The 21,737-nt window shown below is 40.1% G+C and overlaps 1 protein-coding gene across 2 annotated transcripts; it reads right to left on the bottom strand.

The window, feature by feature from the left end:
- Positions 1-2,493: 2,493 nt before the first annotated feature.
- On the bottom strand, positions 2,494-21,633 carry LOC127651532 (B-cell receptor CD22-like). Of its 2 annotated transcripts, none has more exons than XM_052137410.1 (10): positions 21,540-21,633; positions 21,258-21,343; positions 15,365-15,712; positions 14,995-15,234; positions 14,652-14,906; positions 14,318-14,560; positions 6,533-6,629; positions 6,373-6,418; positions 4,644-4,906; positions 2,494-2,615 (listed from the first exon to the last, which is right to left on the bottom strand). In XM_052137410.1, the coding sequence occupies exons 2-10, from the start codon at positions 21,319-21,321 to the stop codon at positions 2,549-2,551; spliced, it is 1,623 nt and encodes a 540-aa protein (XP_051993370.1). In that variant the 5' UTR covers positions 21,322-21,343; positions 21,540-21,633; the 3' UTR covers positions 2,494-2,548. The 2 variants fall into 2 exon arrangements, with proteins under 2 accessions (XP_051993370.1, XP_051993371.1); XM_052137411.1 differs by lacking the exons at positions 2,494-2,615; positions 4,644-4,906; positions 6,373-6,418; positions 6,533-6,629 and adding exons at positions 12,672-13,374; positions 13,477-13,554; positions 13,987-14,026; positions 14,137-14,227.
- Between the last annotated feature and the right edge of the window lie 104 nt (positions 21,634-21,737).

The raw sequence follows: 21,737 nt of genomic DNA, 5'->3' as shown, positions 1-21,737 counted from the left end.
GAAATCACATGACAAACAAGGAAGCATTGAACTAAACTTATAAATAAAATACAAGAAATCAAAATTTAAAACAGGAACACACAGAGATGCTACACATATAGCTACAAGCAGCAATAGCGAATTCAGGATTGTCCTATACCTGAAAATCTCAGTGCACCTCAAGTGTCCAAATGATTTTTGGATTCTACACACTTGATCAGGAAACTGTCACGCACAGGCAGAACACCTTAAATGTAACAGGAATTTACAATGTCAGTTTTAACCTGGAAATCTGCCTTCGAATACAGTGGAAATGGCGCCCATTACTCCACACTAAGCATACCATAAAGAATACACAGACTGTAAGATGTAGCCGTGAAAGCAAACTACATCACAAGTCACTGCGAGAAGTGTTTGACCCACTACCCTTCCGATGAACAGTCCAGCACACAATCCAATCCATCTCTAGGCTTTGAGATTGAAAGTGGCCATCGTGACACACCAAGCAGAGAGTCAGCACAGCCAAGCACAGCAGTTGCCATGGTGAAATCTGAATTAGAGAACTTTATAAATGTGGTGACAACTGGAATCCACATAACCCAAGGAACATAACATGACCAAAGGAATGATATTTGGATGGAATATTGAAAAGTTATAAGCATGTTTATAAAATGTAGATTTACTTTGACCAATAGGTAACACTGTCCCCAAAACACTCAAGTAACCTCAGGGAATGGTGTTGAAAATGCATGCTAAGTTTTATCATGATACACTGTAGCATTGGGAAGATGCAGCATTTTTCATAAAATCTCAAAATGTTCAAAGTTCAGGCGGTATGGCCGATCATGACAAAATTGGTATCCGGATTCCATATGAGGAATCTAGACACCATCCTCAAGACTTTGTGCCAAACAGTTATGAGTTCTTGAGTTTAACTATTATGAGATTTCTTGAACCACTGGTGGCTGTAAAGGGATCAACGGAAAGGAGGAGGCGAGAACCAGCTTGATAATATAAATAATATTTTTAATTCCAAACTCAAACAAAAGACAAACACACACACGACGGACATGTCCGTAAACTATCTCTCTCTCCCGCACGATCCTCTGCAGTCAACCTTTATTTCTCTCGGTGGCTTGATTAGCAAGAAATTAAATAAAACCAATTATGTGGGGATTTTCTGTATCTTAAACTTTCATTATTCATTCATATGTTTATCCTCACTGCCATGCATATTTAGTTATTTTGATTAGATCATTAAATGTTCTAAATTGTACGAGGGCATGCAAAGAAAAAAGTGACTACAAAGAAACATGCCCTGTCAGCACATACATCGTGTCTCCAACTTTATACAGTATCTTGCAGATAATAAACCTTATTCATCATGAATCCTCATCTGATAAACAAAAATACACAACGCCCATCTTCTGGTGAATATACAGTATATAATTATAGAGCATTGTAACAGAGCCCAGCCTCCAACATTTCAAAATAAGTGTTTTGGGCTTGTTTACTATAGTTAGACGTCCCTTGTTATGCACCAGATCTTCATTTTTTTTCTGCCTATTATTAGGATTTTGGTTAAACAAAGGAGACCAACCCTTACACTGTGTCACTGGAAACAGGTTCTAGAGAATTTCAAAACACGATATATTGTGTAAGAATGGATGTTGTCACTTTGACCACAGATAAGTAATTTTTTGACATCCCCACAGCATACGAAAAACCTGCCACAGTGGATGAAAAACTCCACGAAGCTATGACATAATTTCACATTTAAGAGTAAATCAATCAAATGATGTGTTAATAATACGTCTTTTAACAGTGAACATTTTTTTCAGCTAGTGGGAGACAGGATAAATAACAGGAAATGATGGTCAGAGGATGCGGGGGGTGTGATTGAGAAATAACCCAAGCCGGAATCAAACCCTTGTCACCCACACATTATACTACTGTGCAATGTGTGACGTCGCTGTCTTGGTCAACATGCTTTTTTGTGCAGCACTGATACATTTTTTTCTTGGCTAATGCTTCCTAAAGCATTGTTTTATCACAGTCAAACAGACCAAATCAATGATTTCTAAATACACAGGCAAGTGACATGTGACATACTATTTACCGGTTTCCGCCCATACAGAGATATTAAACTTAAATCAATGTTAAATCCATTGATTGCCCATGATTATATTAAGGTCCACATTCCTATTACATCTTTATTCTGAAAAGGTTCAAAAGTGTACAGCTGTTGAGATTTTCCTTTATAGATTAAGATCAGAATATTAAAATAATTTTAGATATGCATATTCATTTACCGCTATTCTCTTCAGCCCGCTCTTACCATTAATTAAACAGCAATTTAACAGAATAACTTTGCCAACAGATTGTTCGTGTTAGCTTATCCTTTAATACGATTAACAATGCATATTTATTTCTGTTCAGTAAATACCTGTCATGGCTGGCATTAGTCTTGAGGTCTAATCATTCCAACCCATTGACCAACAAAGAAACACACACTCAAAAGAAAAAGTTCATTTGCTCAGGAGTCCTGAGTGATGTACACAGGGTTGTTTTACAGTGGCTTCTTAATGCTGCTGTAGATCACTGAGACATCATCTACAGTTTGCAAATTTGATCTCCTAAAACAAAATAGAAACACAGTGTTACCACCCTGGTCTCATAGAATCACGTTACTATGCCTTCATTTTTGCTACATTATTTTTATGTGCTCCTTGTACGTATTCTGGCAGTTTCAGTGAAGTGAACACTAGAGGCGCTACAAAATAATTACTTTTATTCACTATCACACAAATCACGCAGATTATCAGTTCAAAAACACCTTTTACCCAGTTCCTAAAACAATGCTATCTTATGACATCTAAACACTTACTATAGTGCATGACTTGTTTTAATGTTTGCATTACATGACCAACTAAAATTACAAGTTTGTTTGAGTGTGATCACATTGTACGTTAGCTCTAACTGATAGAGCTTTGAAAATTATGTGGTTGCGTTTTTCATCTCACATTTGCTTTTTCTGACACTATCAGTTAGGTTTAGGTTTAAGGTAGGGAGGTTGTATTTGTTGATTTAAAACTGAAGAGCATCAACCTTAAAATCATCTTGGGAAAAAAAATTTAACTTGCTTTTAGTGTCACACAGTGGACCTCAGAACTGCGATAACACGTAATAAACCATGCAATATAATTTATCAAAAATCACAACAGTGTGACGAGGAGGAGGGTGGGCCGGGCCGTGAGGACACAATCCTGGCCCTGAATTGGGCTAATCAGCCAGGAGGGGGATAAAAAAGTGCCAGAGATGCCAGTTCGAGAGAAAATGAGAGAGAGAGAGACATGGCTGCGCTGTGTGTGTTTGTTTGTTTTATGTTATTTTAAGCTTATGTCTGTCATTAAAGTTTATGTTGCCTGTTCTGCCGGTTCTTGCCTCCTCCTTGCCCATCATTTAACCATTCCATTGGTGCTGAAACCCAGGAAGGATGAGGAATGACCTGCCGCAGATTCCTTGCCACTGCCTTCCTGACAGGGGATCAGCCACAGCCATCTGCCTGGGGACGGAGGGGTCATTGCCGACCACCGACAGCCAGAGGAACTGCTGCCGGCCACCGAGTGCCAGAGGAATTGCTGCCGTCCGCAGAGAAGGGGAGCGTGTCCGGAGACTGGTGAACAAGTTTTTCTTACTCTCTCCTCTCTCTATCTTTGTGTCTTCCACTCGCCCTTTCCCTCTTCCGACGTCTCTACCCCCTTTCCCTCTCACCAAGCCTCCCCTCTCCCCCAGGTTCCCAGGAGGCGGGGTGGACCACCGGCTGAAAGAATGGTGAGGGAGTAAGTCAATCCGGTGGCGCTCCGGCCTGAATCGGACAGGGGGGAGTGTGACGAGGAGGGCATGGCCGGGCCGTTTGGATGCACGGCCGGCGCTGAATCAGATGATCAGTGGGAGAGCAAGATAAAGGGGAGCCAGAGACACCAGTTCAGAAAGAGAGAGAGAGGCGTACGTGGCCGCGCTGCATGTGTGTGTGTTCGCCTTATGTTTTTTGTTGTTTTAAGTTGAGTTTTGCATTAAACTTTATGTTGACTGTTCAGCCGGTTCCTGCTTCCTCCTTGCCCATCCTTGACCTGTTACACGGTCACTCAATATTCATGCGATCAGGCTGGATGTTACACATCAAATGATAACATATTTTAGACAGCAAGACAAACTGTGTGATTTTGTTTCCATGAAGGACAAATTATTTAGCAGAATATCCAGACTGCCCTTTTCCAAACAATGGAAGAGAATGGCAACGCCAACTGCCAACCCCCAAAAAGGAAAAAACTATACTATAGAAATAATCTATACGATAATATTCCAAGTCTTCTAAAGCCATGCAATAGTTCTGTCTGAGGATCAGATGAAAATGTAGTTGTTGTCCAGTGTTCACAATATGTGAGAAGTTCTTAGTTTTCATACATGCAGAAGCCCAGCACAGACTTAGAATATAGCACACAACTCATATGGACAACTTTTATGGTGCATTTATTTTTGGAGCCCCCTGGGAATCCTGCAAATTTCTTTTGTGTTCCATAAAAAAATGAAAACAATCAGACAGGTTTTGAGGAACATGCTGGTGAGAAAATGAACTTTACAGTCAAGCTGGTTCTTCTTACCTCATGGCAGCACCAGGCTGATTAATTCTAATGTTGTCATACTGGGTTTCATTCTCTTCTGTTTTTTTCATCTCTTTGTTTCTGTGATGTTGGACAGTTGCATACTGGATCTCCCCAGAATCTCTGGATTCAGGAGTTTTTCCTGCAGTCTGATCTCCTCTGCTTGATGTAACATTGTAATACTGAGCATCACAATCGGCCAAATCACAAACACGAACGTCACCAGCTTGAGCACTCCCTGTTTTGTTGGAGTAGAAACAATCCTGAAATAAAAGAAAGGGAGATGCTATTACGGCTTTCAATTGATTCAATGTAATTTCTAATTAATTTTATGACATCTCTATTGATATGGCTATCAATCTCATATGTCAATATTTACTGAGAAAAGTAATTGATTAACTAAAGTGAGCTGAACAACAAAACACAAAAAGCCTGGACAGAGGTCAGCACAGGCTGAAAGACAGAACAATCCAGGGTGGGACAGGAGGCACAAACAAGGTAGCGGCAAGCCAGAATAGGGCCAGTGGGGCATGAGAGCAGTAGTCAGACCAGGGAGGCACATGCAGTTTCAGCCAAGGGTGGGAGCGGGTTGAAAAACTTCAGGTATGGGGTGGAATTTTGGCGGCCAGAAGGGGAGGGAGCAGCGGCTCCAGGAAGGGGGTGGGGTCTGGCAGCCAGGAAGGAGGCAGCAGGAAGGGAGTGGGGTTTGATAGGTGCCTCCTGGTGATCAGCAGTGGACAGGCGCCTCCATGGGGGCTGCAGAGGGGCCGTTTTTTTGGTGTAGCTTAGGGCATGGTGAACCCAAGGGAAGGTGGGGCATGTACAAAGATTAGGGGCTATCCATTTTTGAGGTCCTTCACCTGAGCAAGAACTGAATCTCTCTTTGCTGGCAGAAGACCCCAAAAGGGACACAAAAATGTTTCCCCCCAACTCTTCTGAGCTGAGAGGATCATTTAGTCTGGCCAGGACCAGATGTTTGAGGAGTGTTTCACCTAAGCATAGCTCCTGGGTCGCTCTGAGAAGAGCCACAGCAAACTCCACAATTAGCCTCCTGCCCTGTGGTAGCCCAAAGACTCAGTGTTTTGAGCTGTACCTCAGGAAACAGGTTCCTGCTGGATGGCTGCTGGACAGAGGAGCAGACCCACTATGTTAGAGCTGACCGTCTGCTATGCTCAAGACTGGTTGGATTCTTCTGTCAGGATTTAGTGTGGAAGAACCCAAATGTAGACTGTCAATTCTCTTCAAAAGTATTTATTAACATAAATTCAAAAACAAGCTGAAAAACAAAATACATAAAGCCTGGACAGAGGTCAATACAGGCTGAAAACCAAATATCTCATGAGAGGGGAAAAACAGAACTAACCGGACTGACTGAGAGGAAAGACAAGAGGAAGAACCCAACAAGGAGAATATATAGAGGGAGAAATCAGAGAGGCAAACAAGAAGGGCGGGTGGAGCAAATTAACAGAAGATCAGAGAAATTAATGGTGGGCCAGGGAACAAGACAGAAACAGGAACAGGCGGGGAAGAAAAACGTGTGGAGAGATAAAATAAAATAAAAGAAACAACATGTGTCAGGATCCTGCCAATAAAAAGTAAAAAAGAAACCAGACAGAAGGCAGGATTCTGACACAAAACAGTCACAAGATGTTCCCATAAATACAGAAATGTGTTAATCATCTGAATAAATTCACTTATAATGCTCTTAAGTCAGTTCCAGATGATTTACCTGTTTAACTGTGAGGTCTTCCGCTTTAGCGCCGCTTCTTTTTCTCCTGTTAAAATAATCGCAGTATTCAAAGATGCAATACTAATAATAATCAAATATAAAAATGATCTATTTCCACTTGCAGTAGTCTGAAAGTTAATTATATTGAATGACAACTCACTTTTTTAACAGAATGATGATGATGATGATGATGATGAATAATCCTCCACATCCCACTATGATCCCCAACACTACATGCCAACCAGATCTATAATGGACTGAAAGAAGAAGAACATCAAGATTAATTATTTGCAGAGCGTTTGTGAAAGCAAAGCCATTAAAACCTTAAAGAATGACTAAATATATACTTACATTTAACATTGAGATCAACATGAGGTGATGTGAGATTGTGTCCGTGTACAGCACAGCTATATCTGCCTGCATCCTCTCTTCTGACTGACTGCAGGAGGAGTTTATTGTTTCTCTCAGTTAATGACTGTGTGTTTTTCCACCAGATGAATGTTGTTCTGTCAGTCAGATTACAGGTGCTTTTACATGTCAGACTGACTGTATCTCCCTCTGTCACGCTCTCAGGAGACTCCACATGAAGATCTGACAACAACAACACTTGACATCTGGATATATTGTGGATGAAGATTTCTTTCCCAGAATATAATTGATCTTAAATGGAGATCATAAACCCAAATAAAAACAATCAAGACTGAATTGTGAAAAATGTTACCTGTGATATCAAGAGTCACTCCAGGATAACCAGTCCATCTTCCATCAGGTTTATCAGTAATGAATTTGAAATAGTACTTGTGTGAATCCTTCTGTGTCACATCATTCAGTCTGATGGTGCAGTTCTGCTGTTTATCTCCCAGATACTGAATCCTCTGACTGTATTCAGGGTCATTAAACAGATCTGGAGGCTCTTCATCTTGGTTCTATAACATCAGTTTTGGTCCAGAACACTTTCTTGATCTTATATCCAGGAGGGTATTTATAAGTGCAGGACATTATCACTGATGACCCCTTTAGTGCACAGATGTATGGACGGTTGTAAGTCACATCCCAAATACTTGGTTTACAAACTCCTAAAACACAAAATTCATTAAAAAAAAAAAAAAAAAAAACATTACAAAAATTATATAGAGTTCTACAGGACCATAAATTTTTATTTAACACTGCATTTCTTAAAATTCCTATAAATGGAGAATTACAGTGTTGGGAATCGAAAACCGGTTCCAGCATTTCATTAGAATGTATAAAATACATAAACAGTATTTTTCACTTCTACTAAATTCTGCATCACTGTACAGTTAATGCTAGTGAAAGGGTAAAGTTTATGGTAGATTGTCAACAAAAACTTGTATTTAATCCTTGCAAAGGGTCCAGCTTTGGCTGGTAAAGAGCCCGTGCTGGTCCAAGCAAAAACATTCTTTCTCCACTGACTGCCATTCAGAAATAACTGTGCATTTCGTGCACTATTTTTATTTTATGCAAGTTACATATAAATGTCAAATTTCATGAACAATATTTTTTTAATATATGAAATCTAAAATGAAACTACTTAAAATGTTACCTAATTATGGCAAGGAGTTCTGATACTGCTAACATACTCTGCAATTTTCTTAGCCAATGTTAGATATTAAGTGGGGATAGTTAGAAGGATTATGTTTGTATTTAGCACAACACCGGTCACACAGCTCCAGTGATGCATGCGCCAGTTGTGCCATTGCAATAAAAAGGAATGCTAACAGAAGCTAGCGGGAATGCTTCCGGCATCAGTGACTGCAGAACAAAAACACTTGAGTGTTGATGAAACATCAGTGACTCACCCGGAATCATGAGCAGAAAGATCAGAGGAAGAGGAGGAGCCATTCTGACGGACATCACTTAAAACATTACACACAATAATAAGCCATGTTATCTTTAGCTTAATTAGCATTTTCATTAAACAACATCTGTCCATTGCATTGTAAACACAACAATAAAACATGTCACTTTAATAGTTTACACCATTGAAACTGATTAAAAAACAATACAGAGGATTCTTAGAGGTTATAACTGATAATCTTTCTCATTTCAAGTTTTGTATGATTGGGGCTTCATTGTTAGCAGTAATTACAAAATATTCATACATGATCAAGTGCAACTCTTACCGTGTTCTTGTGAGTCTGATCTTCAACACTCAAATGAAAGCAGACGAGCACAGATGTCAATTTTAAAAGAAATTGCAAATGCAGGCAAGAAATTTATCTTCCCCTTTTTTTTCTCAAATTGTTCTTCCTCTTTTAGCTCTCCTTTTTTGACCTGCTGCCTCCCACCCAAACACAGGAACAAATTAACTGAAACCACTTCAGGGGGAAAAAGTTAAAGGTAAAAGTGTTGGTCACCCAAAAAGGAAAATTCTGTAATTAGCGTCAATTTAAGTCATTATTTACTGAATCGTGAATCTGTGAAGCATTTAGTTCACTAAACGAACACCATACAGTATTGTTAGGAGAAAGAAAGAAGCTGCACACAAATGTGATTAATTTTTGCATGTCTTGTAAACAGTACCGCCGCTCCCTATATGCATACTACGCAGTCTGCGTAGGGCACCAACTCCCTAGGGGGGCACCCAAAAGTCCACCAGCTGCCCTTACTCGCATGTTATACATTATTCAAGTACCCGAAAGCAGTTACGGAACACAAATGATTGTTTCACGCTCATACCACACAAACCCTCCAGACCTTGGTTGAGGAAAATGCAATTCTGCTGGCAGGTGTGGCCATTGGAATCACCGCTTTAGAGGTATTTCATTCTCAATTTCAGCTAAAATATCAAGAACAATGTATGTGCATGTATAGCAATACTGAATAATCAGTATACTGTATATTCATTTAATATTCATATGCACCTTGTTTTATCGTCACAGATTGCAGCTATGGTCATTTTGATGGTCCTCTACAAGACTGAAGGAAAATGATTAATGACCGAAAGCAGCAGATTCTACAATAAACATCAAAGTTTACTGTGCACATGATGCTCTTTGAATCAATACCACATTTACATTTACATTTATGCATTTGGCAGACACTTTTATCCAAAGCAATTTACAGTGCACTTATTACAGGGACAATCCCCCCAGAGCAACCTGGATTAAGTGTCTTGCTCAAGGACACAATGGTGGTGGCTATGGGGATCGAACCAGCAACCTTCTGATTACTAGTTATGTGCTTTAGTCCACTACGCCACCACCACTCCAGAGTACTACTAGTAATAGTAATACTATTTTGTCTCAGAACTGAAATTTGGACTTCAGTGTTTCCCTGCCTGCTTCTCAAAATGACTTATTCACAGACCCTGCATTCCCATCAGAAACTTTTCCCCTCTCAATGTCAACACCACCACCATCGAGGGCACTGCCAGTGCAACCCCTCTGGATATCCCTTCCTGTTATTCACACTTCCAGGACATCTTCTGTCCTCTAGTTGCATCACATCTACCACCTCATTGACCATGACACTGTGCGATAGACCTCCTCCCTGGTGAACCAGTGCCCCGTGGCAAAGTCTACCCACTTTCCATTACTGAGCAGAAGGCCATGGAGAATTATATCAAGGAGGCTCACAGTCATGTTTACATCTGACCTTCCACTTCCCCTGCTGCTTCGAGTTTCTTCTTTGTGGCTTAGAAGGACGGAGGCCTACCCCATTGTATCGATTACTGCTCCCTCAACAGGATTATGGTTAAGTTAAGTAATCCACTTTCACTTATCTCAGCTGCCTTGGAACTGTTGAGAGGAGCCACTGTTTTCACCAAGCTGGATCTTTGCAGCGCTTAAAACCTAATTCGAAAACGGAGGGGAGCTGAGTGGAAGACAGCCTTCGTGACTCCTACAGGCCACTGCGAGTACTGGGTGATGCCGTATGGCATGGTCAATGCACCCACCGTGTTCCACGGCTTCATGAATGAGGTGTTCCATCTCCTGCGATTCGTCCTCGTCTACATTGACAACATACTGGTGTACTCTCAGAACATGACCGACCATCGTCATCATGTAGTGCTTGTGTTGGAAAAGCTGAGGAAATACCACCTGTACCTCAAGGCTGAGAAGTGTTCTTTCCACCAGACATCCCTCCAGTTCCTTTGCTACATCATCAGCCCAGAAGACATTCGGATGGATGAGGGGAAGGTATCAGTGGTGCAATCCTGGCCCATTCCAACCACCATAAAGGAGCTCAAGCAATTCCTAGGATTTGCCAACTTTTACCGCCGCTTCATCATGAAATACATTACCCTCACACCCCCGCTGACCTCATTTCTCCGATCAAAACCCAAATCTCTCCTGGAACTCCGAAGCCTCACACACCTTCCAACTCCTGAAGGATGCCTTCACCTCCACTCCACTCCTTGTACGCCCTGATCCAAATAAACTTTTTATCATTGAGGTAGACACCTCCACCAGTGGCATAGGAGCATTCTTGTCTCAGCAGCAGGGGAAACCACTGCTTCTACACCCATGTGCCTTCTTCTCCAGGAAACTATCCCCGGCAGAGCAGAACTATGGCATCGGGAACCGAGATCCTTGGAGGAGTGGCAGCATTGACTGGAGGGAGCTCAACACCCATTCCTGGTGCTTACAAACCATAAGAACCTCGAGTATCTACAAGAGGCTCTTCGCTTAAACCCCCACCAGGCGAGATGGGCCCTCTTCTACACTCGCTTTAACTTTACCATCTCCTATTATTCAGGTGACAAGAACTTGAAGGCAGATGCCCTTTCCAGCCTTTTTGCTCCAGAGGAAAGCTATGAGAAACTGCATACCATTCTACCCCACATGTCATAGTCTATGGTCCCTGGACGATATCATCTGTGAAGCCTCCACCACTGAACCAGCTCCGTCGGGATACCCTACCAAAAAGACCTATGTATCCTCTTCTCAACGTCTTACACTCGTCGACTCCGTACAATCCTCCTTAGGCACTGGCCACCCCGGGACCAATAGGACCCTCTTGCTGATCCAGGACCAGTTCTGGTTGCACCACATGCTTCGAGATGTCAGAAGGTTCGTCCAAGGATGCCCAGAATATGCAATATCCAGAACACCAAGACAACTACCAGCTGGTAAACTCCTTCTGCTGATTGTTCCTCACCAACCCTGGTCACAGCTTGGCATCGACTATATCACTGAACTTCCTCCCTCTAAAGGTTATTGCTGCGTGCTGGTAGCTACAGACCATTTCTCCAAGGCCTGCAAACTGATCCCACTCTAGGGTCTGCCCGCCGCTCTGGAGACAGCAGAGTCCCTCTTAAAACACATGTTTCGGAACTATGGGATCCCTAAAGACATCGTTTCCTACCGTGGTCCTCAACTCATCTCCAGAGTCTGGAGAGCCTTCTTCTCTCTCTTGGGAGTGTCCATTTAGCCTCTCATCTGGTTAACACCCGCAGAGTAATAGACAGACAGAGAGGAAAATTCAGGAGGTAAGCTGTTTCCTTAGAACCTTCTGTCGTCGCCGCCAGATCTGCTGGAGTCGCTTTGTGTCCTGGGCCGAGTATGCACAGAACTCCCTTCATCAACCCTCCACCAACCTCACACCCTTCCAGTGCATACTCGGTTACCAACCACCTGGTCCATCGAACCATCAGATGTCCCAGCAGTCGACCATTGGTTCAGAGAAAGCGAGAGTGTCTGGGACTTAGCTCACCACCACCTGCAAAGGGCAGTGCAACACCAGAGATTCCTCGCCGATGCCCGAAGATCTTCTCCTCCCATCTACCAGCCTGGGCAGAAGGTGTGGCTCTCCACAAGGGACATCATGCTGCATCTTCCCTGCAAAAAGCTTGGACCCGTTACATTGGTACATTGGCAAAATGTACCAATTTCACTCTACCCTCTCACTCTCCTGAGTACTGATCACCCACACCTGCCTCCAATAATTGCGTCAATTAGCTCCTCTATTTAAACCTCACTCCCCTTCCATTCTGTGTCTGGTCTCAACTTACCTGTATCTCCAGCGTTAATGCCATCACGATTCCTCTCCTTTCCAGCGACTCTTCTACTCAAAATGTTTCCTCTTTGTGAGTCCAGTGTCCCAAATCATCAACGCCAGCTCCATTGTTGTAAACACGCCACCTCAAGGAATCTCTATCAGTATAAGTCTTCATCACGTAAACTATCACCACTTCAGCCTAGTACTGTCACGTTATCACTTACCCACTGTCACTGTCTGTGTTTGTGTCTTGTGTGTCAATAAATACCTGCTTGGGTTCAAACATCATCCTCAAATCTGAGTATACGTTACAATAATATACAGTCAGCCCAGTTCTGTAGTTGTTTATTTTATATAACATCTGTTGGACTCCTCATTATCCAGCTCATTACAAGACAACTTGAAAACTATAGAAACAAATGGTCATGAAACATTGATTTAATTAACATGTGCTAAACATCTTTAAAAAAATCATATTTACAAGCATTCTAAATCAAAAACATCTCAAAGACATCTGCTGAATCTCTTATTGACATCTGAGATGGCATGAGAGGTGAGCAAACAACATGAACAAATGCGTCTTCCAGATGTAAACTCACCCATGAAATAGACGTCTGGGTGACGTACACACTTAAACAATCAACATTCAGAATTGATATAAAAAAATGCATCATTAACAAACATTTATAGAATAAGCAACACAGTCACTTTTATAGTATGTATTTGACCATTGAACATCCTCCAGGTGCTGATTTATTCTTCAATAACAAATGACAATCCATATTTCTATTATCAGCATGCCACGCTGAGAAGATCAAAGGCTTTTGCTGTGATATTGTACTGGGTGGTAATGGGGGTGGAATTAATGATGGTTTAATATCTATTGAATAGTAGTGAGGACAGTTTGTTCTTTATTGAATGTTATTAAAAAGACCTGACTTTCTGATAGGTATGTTCTGACAGATTCACATATTCATGAGAGCTTCGCTGAGGAGCAAGAGCTCTCTGTGTGTCTTCAGGAGATCTGGGATGAACAGTCTGTGTGAGAGTGAAAGAGTGATTAATCGATCATATTTGATGCAGTTTCTGACTTTGAATGCACAAACTCTTTTGGAATGTAATTTTTGAGGTCTCACTTACTGTGATTGTGTTGTACACATCAGACGATCTGGTGTTGGAGTCAAGAGCTGTATATGTCTCATCAATGGGATCAGCGTTCTTCAGGGGAAAATAAGCATTTAAATAAAAACAAGTGATTTTTCAATGTTACATTACCATGTTTCTTGGATATGTACCATATATCATCTGTTATCATCACTGTACTGTGCTAATGACACAGCAGGCAACCTTTGTGAATACATCTCTCTTGGGGGACCCTGGACCCCCGTACAACATTGTGGTAAACTAGCTATTATACTTGTAGCCTTTCATTAGTAATTATAAAATATTGAGAACAACCTTCAGGTTCAGAGTAGGGTGTCCAACATTTTGCCCTGTGAATACATGTAAGCTTTCACTAACCCTTCACCGCTACTAAGGATGTCCCAGCAAATAGGGAACAGTTGGAAACCTTACATAATAGGACCATTTTGGAAATACATTTTTAAGTAATCTGGAAATAAAACATGCATTAAAGTTTTTTCAACTCACCTCATAATCCTGAATAGTGGGTCTTCTTTTCACCCTTTTTCTTTGAGTGTCAAAAAGTAACACACAACAAAGACATTTAATTATTGTGAATTAATTAAATTAATTATATGAATAATGTTTCTATGGCTGTTACTACCTTCATAAACTCACATTATAAACAGAATGATGATTATGATGATGAATAATCCTCCACATCCCATCATGATCCCCAACACTACATGCCAACCAGGTCTATAATGGACTGAAAGAGGAAAAACATGAAGATGAATTCTCAAACTGAAGAGAGATGTGAAGTTATACAGGTGTGATCTAGTATGAATCAAATCTTTACCTGTCACTGATACAGCAGCTGATCTCTGAGATCCATGTTGATTCTGAGTCACACAGTAGAAGAATCCACTCTGTAGTGCACTGTAACTCTGTCCCGATCCAACAGATGAACTTTCATTCTCCTTAAACCAGGTGTAGTTCAGAACAGGTGGGTTTGAATCACTGCTGCAGGTCAGAGTCACTGAATCACCCAAAACTATTTCACCAGATCCACTCATGGACACTGAGACATTCCTGGGAGAATCTAAAACAGACAAAAGAAAATGTATAATCATGTTTTGAGATTGATAATCCAGTGATCTGTTACAACAGTTACTGCAACATCATAAACTCACACATGACATTTAAAGTGACAGTATCAGAGTATTTCTCTCCAACTTCATTTCTGGACTTGCACTTGTATTCTCCACTGTGATCAGAGCAGATACTTGTGATGCTGTAGATTTCTCCAGATCCAATATATGTTGACCCTTTAAACCAGCTGATTTGTGCAGGTGGGTTTGAATCACTGCTGCAGGTCAGAGTCACTGAATCACCCAAAACTATTTCACCAGATGGATTCACCACAACAAACGTCTCCTTTGGGGAATCTAATGGTAGATTATGTTCAGTGTATCAGTGACAACAAGATCAATCACAGCTAGTAAACTCTCAAGGCATAAATGACTCTATACTTACATTTAACATTGAGATCAACATGAGGTGATGTGAGATTGTGTCCGTGTACAGCACAGCTATATCTGCCTGCATCCTCTCTTCTGACTGACTGCAGGAGGAGTTTATTGTTTCTCTCAGTTAATGACTGTGTGTTTTTCCACCAGATGAATGTTGTTCTGTCAGTCAGATTACAGGTGCTTTTACATGTCAGACTGACTGTATCTCCCTCTGTCACGCTCTCAGGAGACTCCACATGAAGATCTGACAACAACAACACTTGACATCTGGATATATTGTGGATGAAGATTTCTTTCCCAGAATATAATTGATCTTAAATGGAGATCATAAACCCAAATAAAAACAATCAAGACTGAATTGTGAAAAATGTTACCTGTGATATCAAGAGTCACTCCAGGATAACCAATAAATCTTCCATCAGTTATATTAGTAATGAATCTGAAATAGTACTCGTGTGAATCCTTCTGTGTCACATCATTCAGTCTGATGGTGCAGTTCTGCTGTTTATCTCCCAGATACTGAATCCTCTGACTGTATTCAGGGTCATTAAACAGATCTGGAGGATCTACACCCTTTTCATAAAATTTGGTCCAGAAAACGTTCTTGATCTTATATCCAGGAGGGTATTTATAAGTGCAGGACATTATCACTGATGACCCCTTTAGTGCACAGATGTATGAAGAGCTGTAACTCACACCCCAATCATCATCACTATAAACCCCTAAGAAAAAAAATCAATCAAATCAGCACCAGCTTCTGAAATTGTCACTTAAACTACATAATTATATTATCTTGTTCAAGCAGTTCTTGTGGCTGTGGTTAGAGGTGTTGAAGCAGGGGTGTGCACTGGGCTTGAGGCCCTGTCACTACAGTTCCAAAATCTAATTGTGCACTTTCTTGACATAAAAAAAATATTAATGAAAAAATAAAATAACCTCATCATTTGTCAATATCAGATTTCCTTAGTTGAACAAAAGCATAATTTAACAACAGAACTATGAAAACTGAAAATATATTCAGTCATGAATCGCTGAATGATAAATAAAAATAAATAACTTGCACCAGGGTTGGACTGGGAAGAGAAATTGGCCCGGGATTTTACATAGAAACTGGCCCAAAAGATGTTGAGCGGAGAGAGAGAGAATTATTTTTAAAATTTGAATACACCTTTATTAAAACAAAGTATTCACAAAAATATTACAACCTCACACACACAAAAAATACTATAAGTAAAAACAAGAAAACACTTTAAAAAGCCAGCATTAAATCATCATCAGCATCTACTGTACAAAGTACCTCATTTATCCCCCAAATGTACATGAATAGTTCTACACATTTAACCATTTTATAATAGGCATGCTCTATTCTAAGCCGAGCCGCCACCAAGCCTTTGAAGATTTTGAACACATCCAGAGAGCCTTTTCCTAACAACATATTTTTTCTAGATTTCCAAATAGCAAGTTTTGCTGTACCAGACAAAAAAAATTCAATAAAATCAACTGACTTTTTCTTTTTTCCGTAAACTTTGGACCATATATAAACATTTCAAAAGAGAAATCTTCACCAATTTCAGTAATCCATCGAGATAAAAGTGAAAACAAATCATTTAAATGAGCACACTGTACAAATAAATGAAAAACCGTTTCAAAGTCTGTACAAAAGGGACAACCCACCCCTACAGAAGCATCAATGTGCATCACGTATCTGTTTGTGGCTATCGCTCCATGTACAATCCTCCACTGAAGGTCACCCATTCTTTTATCAATTGGGCATTTGTATAAGGACCGCCAGCAGCCTCTAGGGGAAGAAATATTTAAAACAAATCAGTCCATTTTGTTGAAGGAAGTCCACTCAAAAGATTAGCATTAGATGCCTTCACACAAGAAATATAGAGGGCTTTTTTCCCTACTTCCTCGAAAACTCCAAGCTGAGAGGTTTTAAAAGACAAAAGACACTTTTCGTCATCTTGCCATTCTCCCACAGCAATATTTACATTAAGGGAGGGGAAAATATAAGGAACCCCCTTTATCCATTGATCAATTACTATGGAGTCATTTGCCAAAGTCTTATGATCCACATGCAGAGAGTTGAATATTTCAGTAGTAGCTTGTTTCAGCAGCCGCAAAGATCTCACCCCAGTCCTTTTACTCAATTCCTCTGAGCTTATATTCAGAATATGTCCCAACTTTGTGCATCCAGCTGCAGTTAGACATGCACGCACACTGGGACCAGACAAATGTCTTGAAGGTAGAAAGTCATTGAGAAAAAGTGGCTCTTCGAAAAGCAATAATCCAGCATGTGTATCTGATGAACGTGAAATGGTAAACAATTTCCATGCCTCCAGCGCTGACTTATAGAAGGATGTACGATTCACACGATCATCATTCTGGAGCTCCATTAAGAACAAGTGTTTGTCCAATCCCATACTTCTGACCCGCCTGAGAGGAGCAGAAGCTGTCTCTAGCCATGATACATCCGTGTGATACAACAGTCTCTGAGCTGCTTTTAACCGGAAAGCCATAATTCTGGATCTAATGTCAATCAATCCTTGACCTCCCTCTTGAACAGGAAGGTATAAAGAAGCAGCACGAATCCAGTGTTGTCCAGACCAAAAAAAGTTTCCTTTGAATTTCCTCAATAAGTCCAACAGGTGGCTGTAACACAGTTATTTTGTGCCACATAGTGGAAGCAACCAAATTATTGGTCACAAAAAACCTTCCCCTATAGGACAACTGAGGTAGCAACCATTTCCATTTAGACAAATTTCTGCACACTTTCTCCACTATACCCTCCCAATTTAGATTTTGAAATTCATTTGACCCCCCCAAAAACCCCAACAATTTAAGTCCCTCTCTACCCCACTTAAGGTCCCCAGGTAACTTTGGGAGAATCTCAAACTCCCCTTTAACTGCCCAAAAAGCTTCACTTTTAGCCCAGTTCACTTTAGCTGATGAAGCTTTCTCATAAAGATTGAGTACCTCAGATAAACACTTAATATCCTCAGTATGATTTACAAAAACTGTGATATCATCTGCATAAGCAGAAAGAGAAATTCTTGAATCTAAAGAAAACCCAGACACATAAAAACCGGACAATCTTTCTCGAATTTTAAAAAGCAGCGGCTCAATTGCTAAACTATATAGTTGACCAGACAGCGGACAGCCTTGCCTAATACCCCTTAGGAATTGGTCGACTCAAAGTGCCCCCTACCTTAACCATACATGATGCACCATTATATAATAACTGTATCAAATAAAAAAATATTTCACCAAAACCAAAAACCTTCAATACATAAAAAAGATAATTATGATCAACACGATCAAAAGCCTTCTCTTGATCCAGGGCAATTAATCCAGAATTCACATTGAAACCATTACAAATATCTACAATGTCTCTCACTAAAAACAAATTATCCATAATAGATCTCTTTGGAATGCAATATGATTGATCCTTGTGTACAACCAAACCCAAGTAATGTTTTAATCTATTTGCCAGACATTTTGAAAAAATATTATATTCTGTTGTAAGAAGAGCAACAGGACACCAGTTCTTTATAAAGGCTAAATCCCCCTTTTTTGGCAATAATGATAAAACAGCATATTGACAGGTAGTAGGTAAAACACCATCTCTTATAGACTCACATAAAACATTAAAATAATCATGTCCAATTCAGTTCCAAAACCTTTTATAAAATTCTGCAGGCAGTCCATCTATTCCAGGGGATCGTCCTGAACTGAGTTGTCCCACAGCAGCTGTAATTTCCTTAAATGTTATACTTGCATCCAAGACAGTTTTAGAATCAGAGTCCAGCTGAGGAAGACCCTGAAGAAGCTGTGTCATACAGTCATCATTTTCACAGTTTTCTGCAGCATAAAGACTTGAATAAAAAGCCACAGCATGGTTTCTCATTTCTGTAGTCTTAGACGTTATCCTCCCATCAGGGAGTTTAAGACAAGGCATTTGTTTTTGTTGAGCCACCTTATATTCCAGGTTAAAAAAAAAGTAGGGGCATCCATTTCTGCTAGAGACATGAAACGGGACCTTATCAAGGCTCCCTTTACTTTCTCATCTTTCTTTTGCTTTTGCAAATCATTGTACAATACAGAATTATGTGTATCAACCAACTGCAATTCCATTCAATTAATTTCCTTTTCAAGTGATTGAATCACATTCTTTATTCTGCTACTACAGTTTGCTGTATAAAAACAAATATTTGAGTCTTTCCTACATCCCACCACTGTTTCAAGTTTTCAAAATAGCTTTTTTTCTTTTTCCAATTTTCCCAAAAGAAAACAAAACTATCACAAAAACCAGCATCCTGCAACAATTTAACATTAAAATGCCAGTAAACCGATTTTTTTAGGTACATTTGACATGGTCATTGTCATTATAACTAAATGGTGATCAGAAAAACCTACAGGACAAATGCAACATTCAATCACCCTACTATTAAAATATTTTGACACATAGAATCTATCTAATCGGGCAGCACTAACTCTATTATTAAAAGCCTTAATCCATGTATACTGTCTATCATTCGGGTGTTTAATTCTCCACATATCTATTATAATTCTTTTATTAGTTTTGACAAAGCGCTTGAGGACTGTATATGAGGTTCCTCAGTATTACGGTCTATAGTAAAATTTATAGTGCAGTTCCAGTCTCCACCAATGACAACACATCCTTCACTAGAACACTTTTTAAGACTCTCATTAAGCATATTTAGAAAATGTAGGTGTTCCTGTCCCACTGTTGGTGCATAAATATGTATCATGAACACAAGCATTCCTTGAATTTGCGCTTTAACAACCAACAAACGACCCTTCACTGGTTCCTCTGTACTTATAATACCCACCCTTATGGTTGAAGAGAAAAAGATGCCCACCCCTCTACTTAAATTGGTACCATGACTAAGTATTTTGTGTCCTTTCCACCACAAATTCCACTCAGCTTCATTCATTAAATCACTATGAGTTTCTTGGAGAAAGATAATATCAAGCTTTTTTTGTTCAATTGTTTCATAGACAATAGCACACTTTATCCTATCCCTCCCAACATTAATATTTAAAGAGCCTATCCTCAAAACCTCCATGCACAAAATTAAGATGGGAAATACAGAACAAAGTAACCATTACGGAGTGACAACGGTGGCGTCATTCTCCGCCATTCTATACACAATCACCACTATATAACTAATTTATAAATTGCTTTCTAAACCATGTATTTCCTGGAAAGAAAAGAAAAAGTAAATAGGAAAAAGCAAGATTTAGAAACTCTCACCACTTCACACAGCAGCTCTCTCCACCACTTTCACCAACTCCCAGCATGCAACACACAGAGTGAGAGAGAGAGAGAGAGAGTGAGAAAGAGAGAGAAAGGTGGCTCATTTCAGCTTATCATGGCCCATTCAGCATGTTTTCCATCCAGCCCGGTTCTCCCGATGGCCAGTCTGCCCCTGATCCTCTCCAAACTGCGTCGGCCCACTGGGAAAATGCCTGTTATGCCAGATTACCAATCCAGCCCTGACTTGGACACTATATAGTCTATTGAAGTCATCTGATAGCTCTGTGCTTGAAACAGACCCAAATCTAAGTAATTGTTTGCTAAAAATCTTCCCCTCTTTTACCCACAATTGTGTGGAAAGGAGCAACAAAGAGTCTTCAAAATATCTCATTTCTTTTCTTGAATATACATTTCCTAAATTCTTCTTTAAATAATTCTGAGCCATGAACCAAAATAACAACTTAAAGGAGAATCACAACACTAAAATCTTTGAACTTTGATTTGGATATCTGACAAAAACACAAAGACTGTGTAACGTCTTTTATGAGGAAATGAACTACAATCCCATGAAGCATTGTGACTTAGATTAGTAGTTTGTGACCAGATAAGTAGTTTGAGAGTAACTCGATTGTGTCAGTCACAGTGCATCATGGGAGTGGGTGGAGCTGCAAACTCTTTTGGTGCACTTTGTTCACCGCAATTCTCTTATCTTTCTCAGCGGGATCATGAGTAGTGTAGTTCTTCGACAGGATATCCTCTATTAAACTTTTTTAAATGAAGTTGAAATAGCGTGAACTGATGACTTCAACAGAACCTCAAAGCTCACAGTAGATCTGTCATTAAAGATTTACATGTTATCATTCAAAATAAGCTCGCCAAAGGAGAAAACAAAGGAGATTTTTACTTCCAGAACCAGACTGTTGAGCTCAATTAAAAGCTGTTTTTTAAAATGAATATGTCATTCTGTAAAATCAATGACTCACCTGGCATCACAAGCAGAAATATCAGAGGAAGAGAAGGAGCCATGACATCTAACGTACACACCATGGTGAAAACACGCAATCCCTGTCTTGAAAAACATTCCCATTAACGCATCATCTGTTCACGCTAGAAACACTGATTTTACTGTTTGAGCTTTTGCGATGTTGACACTTCTAAAACACAACATTGAGCTAATATGAGGGATTATGATCAAGAATGATCCTCATCTTTATCAAGGTATAAATCAGACAATATTCACATATGAGCAAAGCATTAAGTCTTACCGTGTACAAGCGAGTCTGATCTCCAAAAGTTACTCTGTTAATTTCAAAACGCTTACGCAGACCAAAAAAGCTTCTTCCTTTTTCTTGACTCCTGCCCGCACGGCTTGAGAAATCATGAACTTAACTCAGATAGCACACAGTCCTCTGACCACATCATGAAAGAAACATGACCCTCAAGCGATGCTGTGAACACAGTGT

The sequence above is a fragment of the Xyrauchen texanus genome, chromosome 11 (assembly GCF_025860055.1).
Source record: "Xyrauchen texanus isolate HMW12.3.18 chromosome 11, RBS_HiC_50CHRs, whole genome shotgun sequence".
Lineage (NCBI taxonomy): Eukaryota > Metazoa > Chordata > Actinopteri > Cypriniformes > Catostomidae > Xyrauchen > Xyrauchen texanus.
The sequence above is the reverse complement of the archived record's forward strand: the minus strand, read 5'-3'. Positions and strand labels throughout refer to the sequence as shown.

Bases quoted from the DNA above. Each gene is read 5' to 3' on its own strand.
- LOC127651532 (XM_052137410.1), bottom strand. From the start codon at position 21,321: ATGGTGTGTACGTTAGATGTCATGGCTCCTTCTCTTCCTCTGATATTT. The intron at 6,419-6,532 runs GTGAGTTGTCAT...TTATTTTAACAG, and splicing joins ATCATCATTCTGTTAAAAAA to GAGAAAAAGAAGCGGCGCTA. The intron at 4,907-6,372 runs GTAAATCATCTG...CTTTTATTTCAG, and splicing joins AAGACCTCACAGTTAAACAG to GATTGTTTCTACTCCAACAA.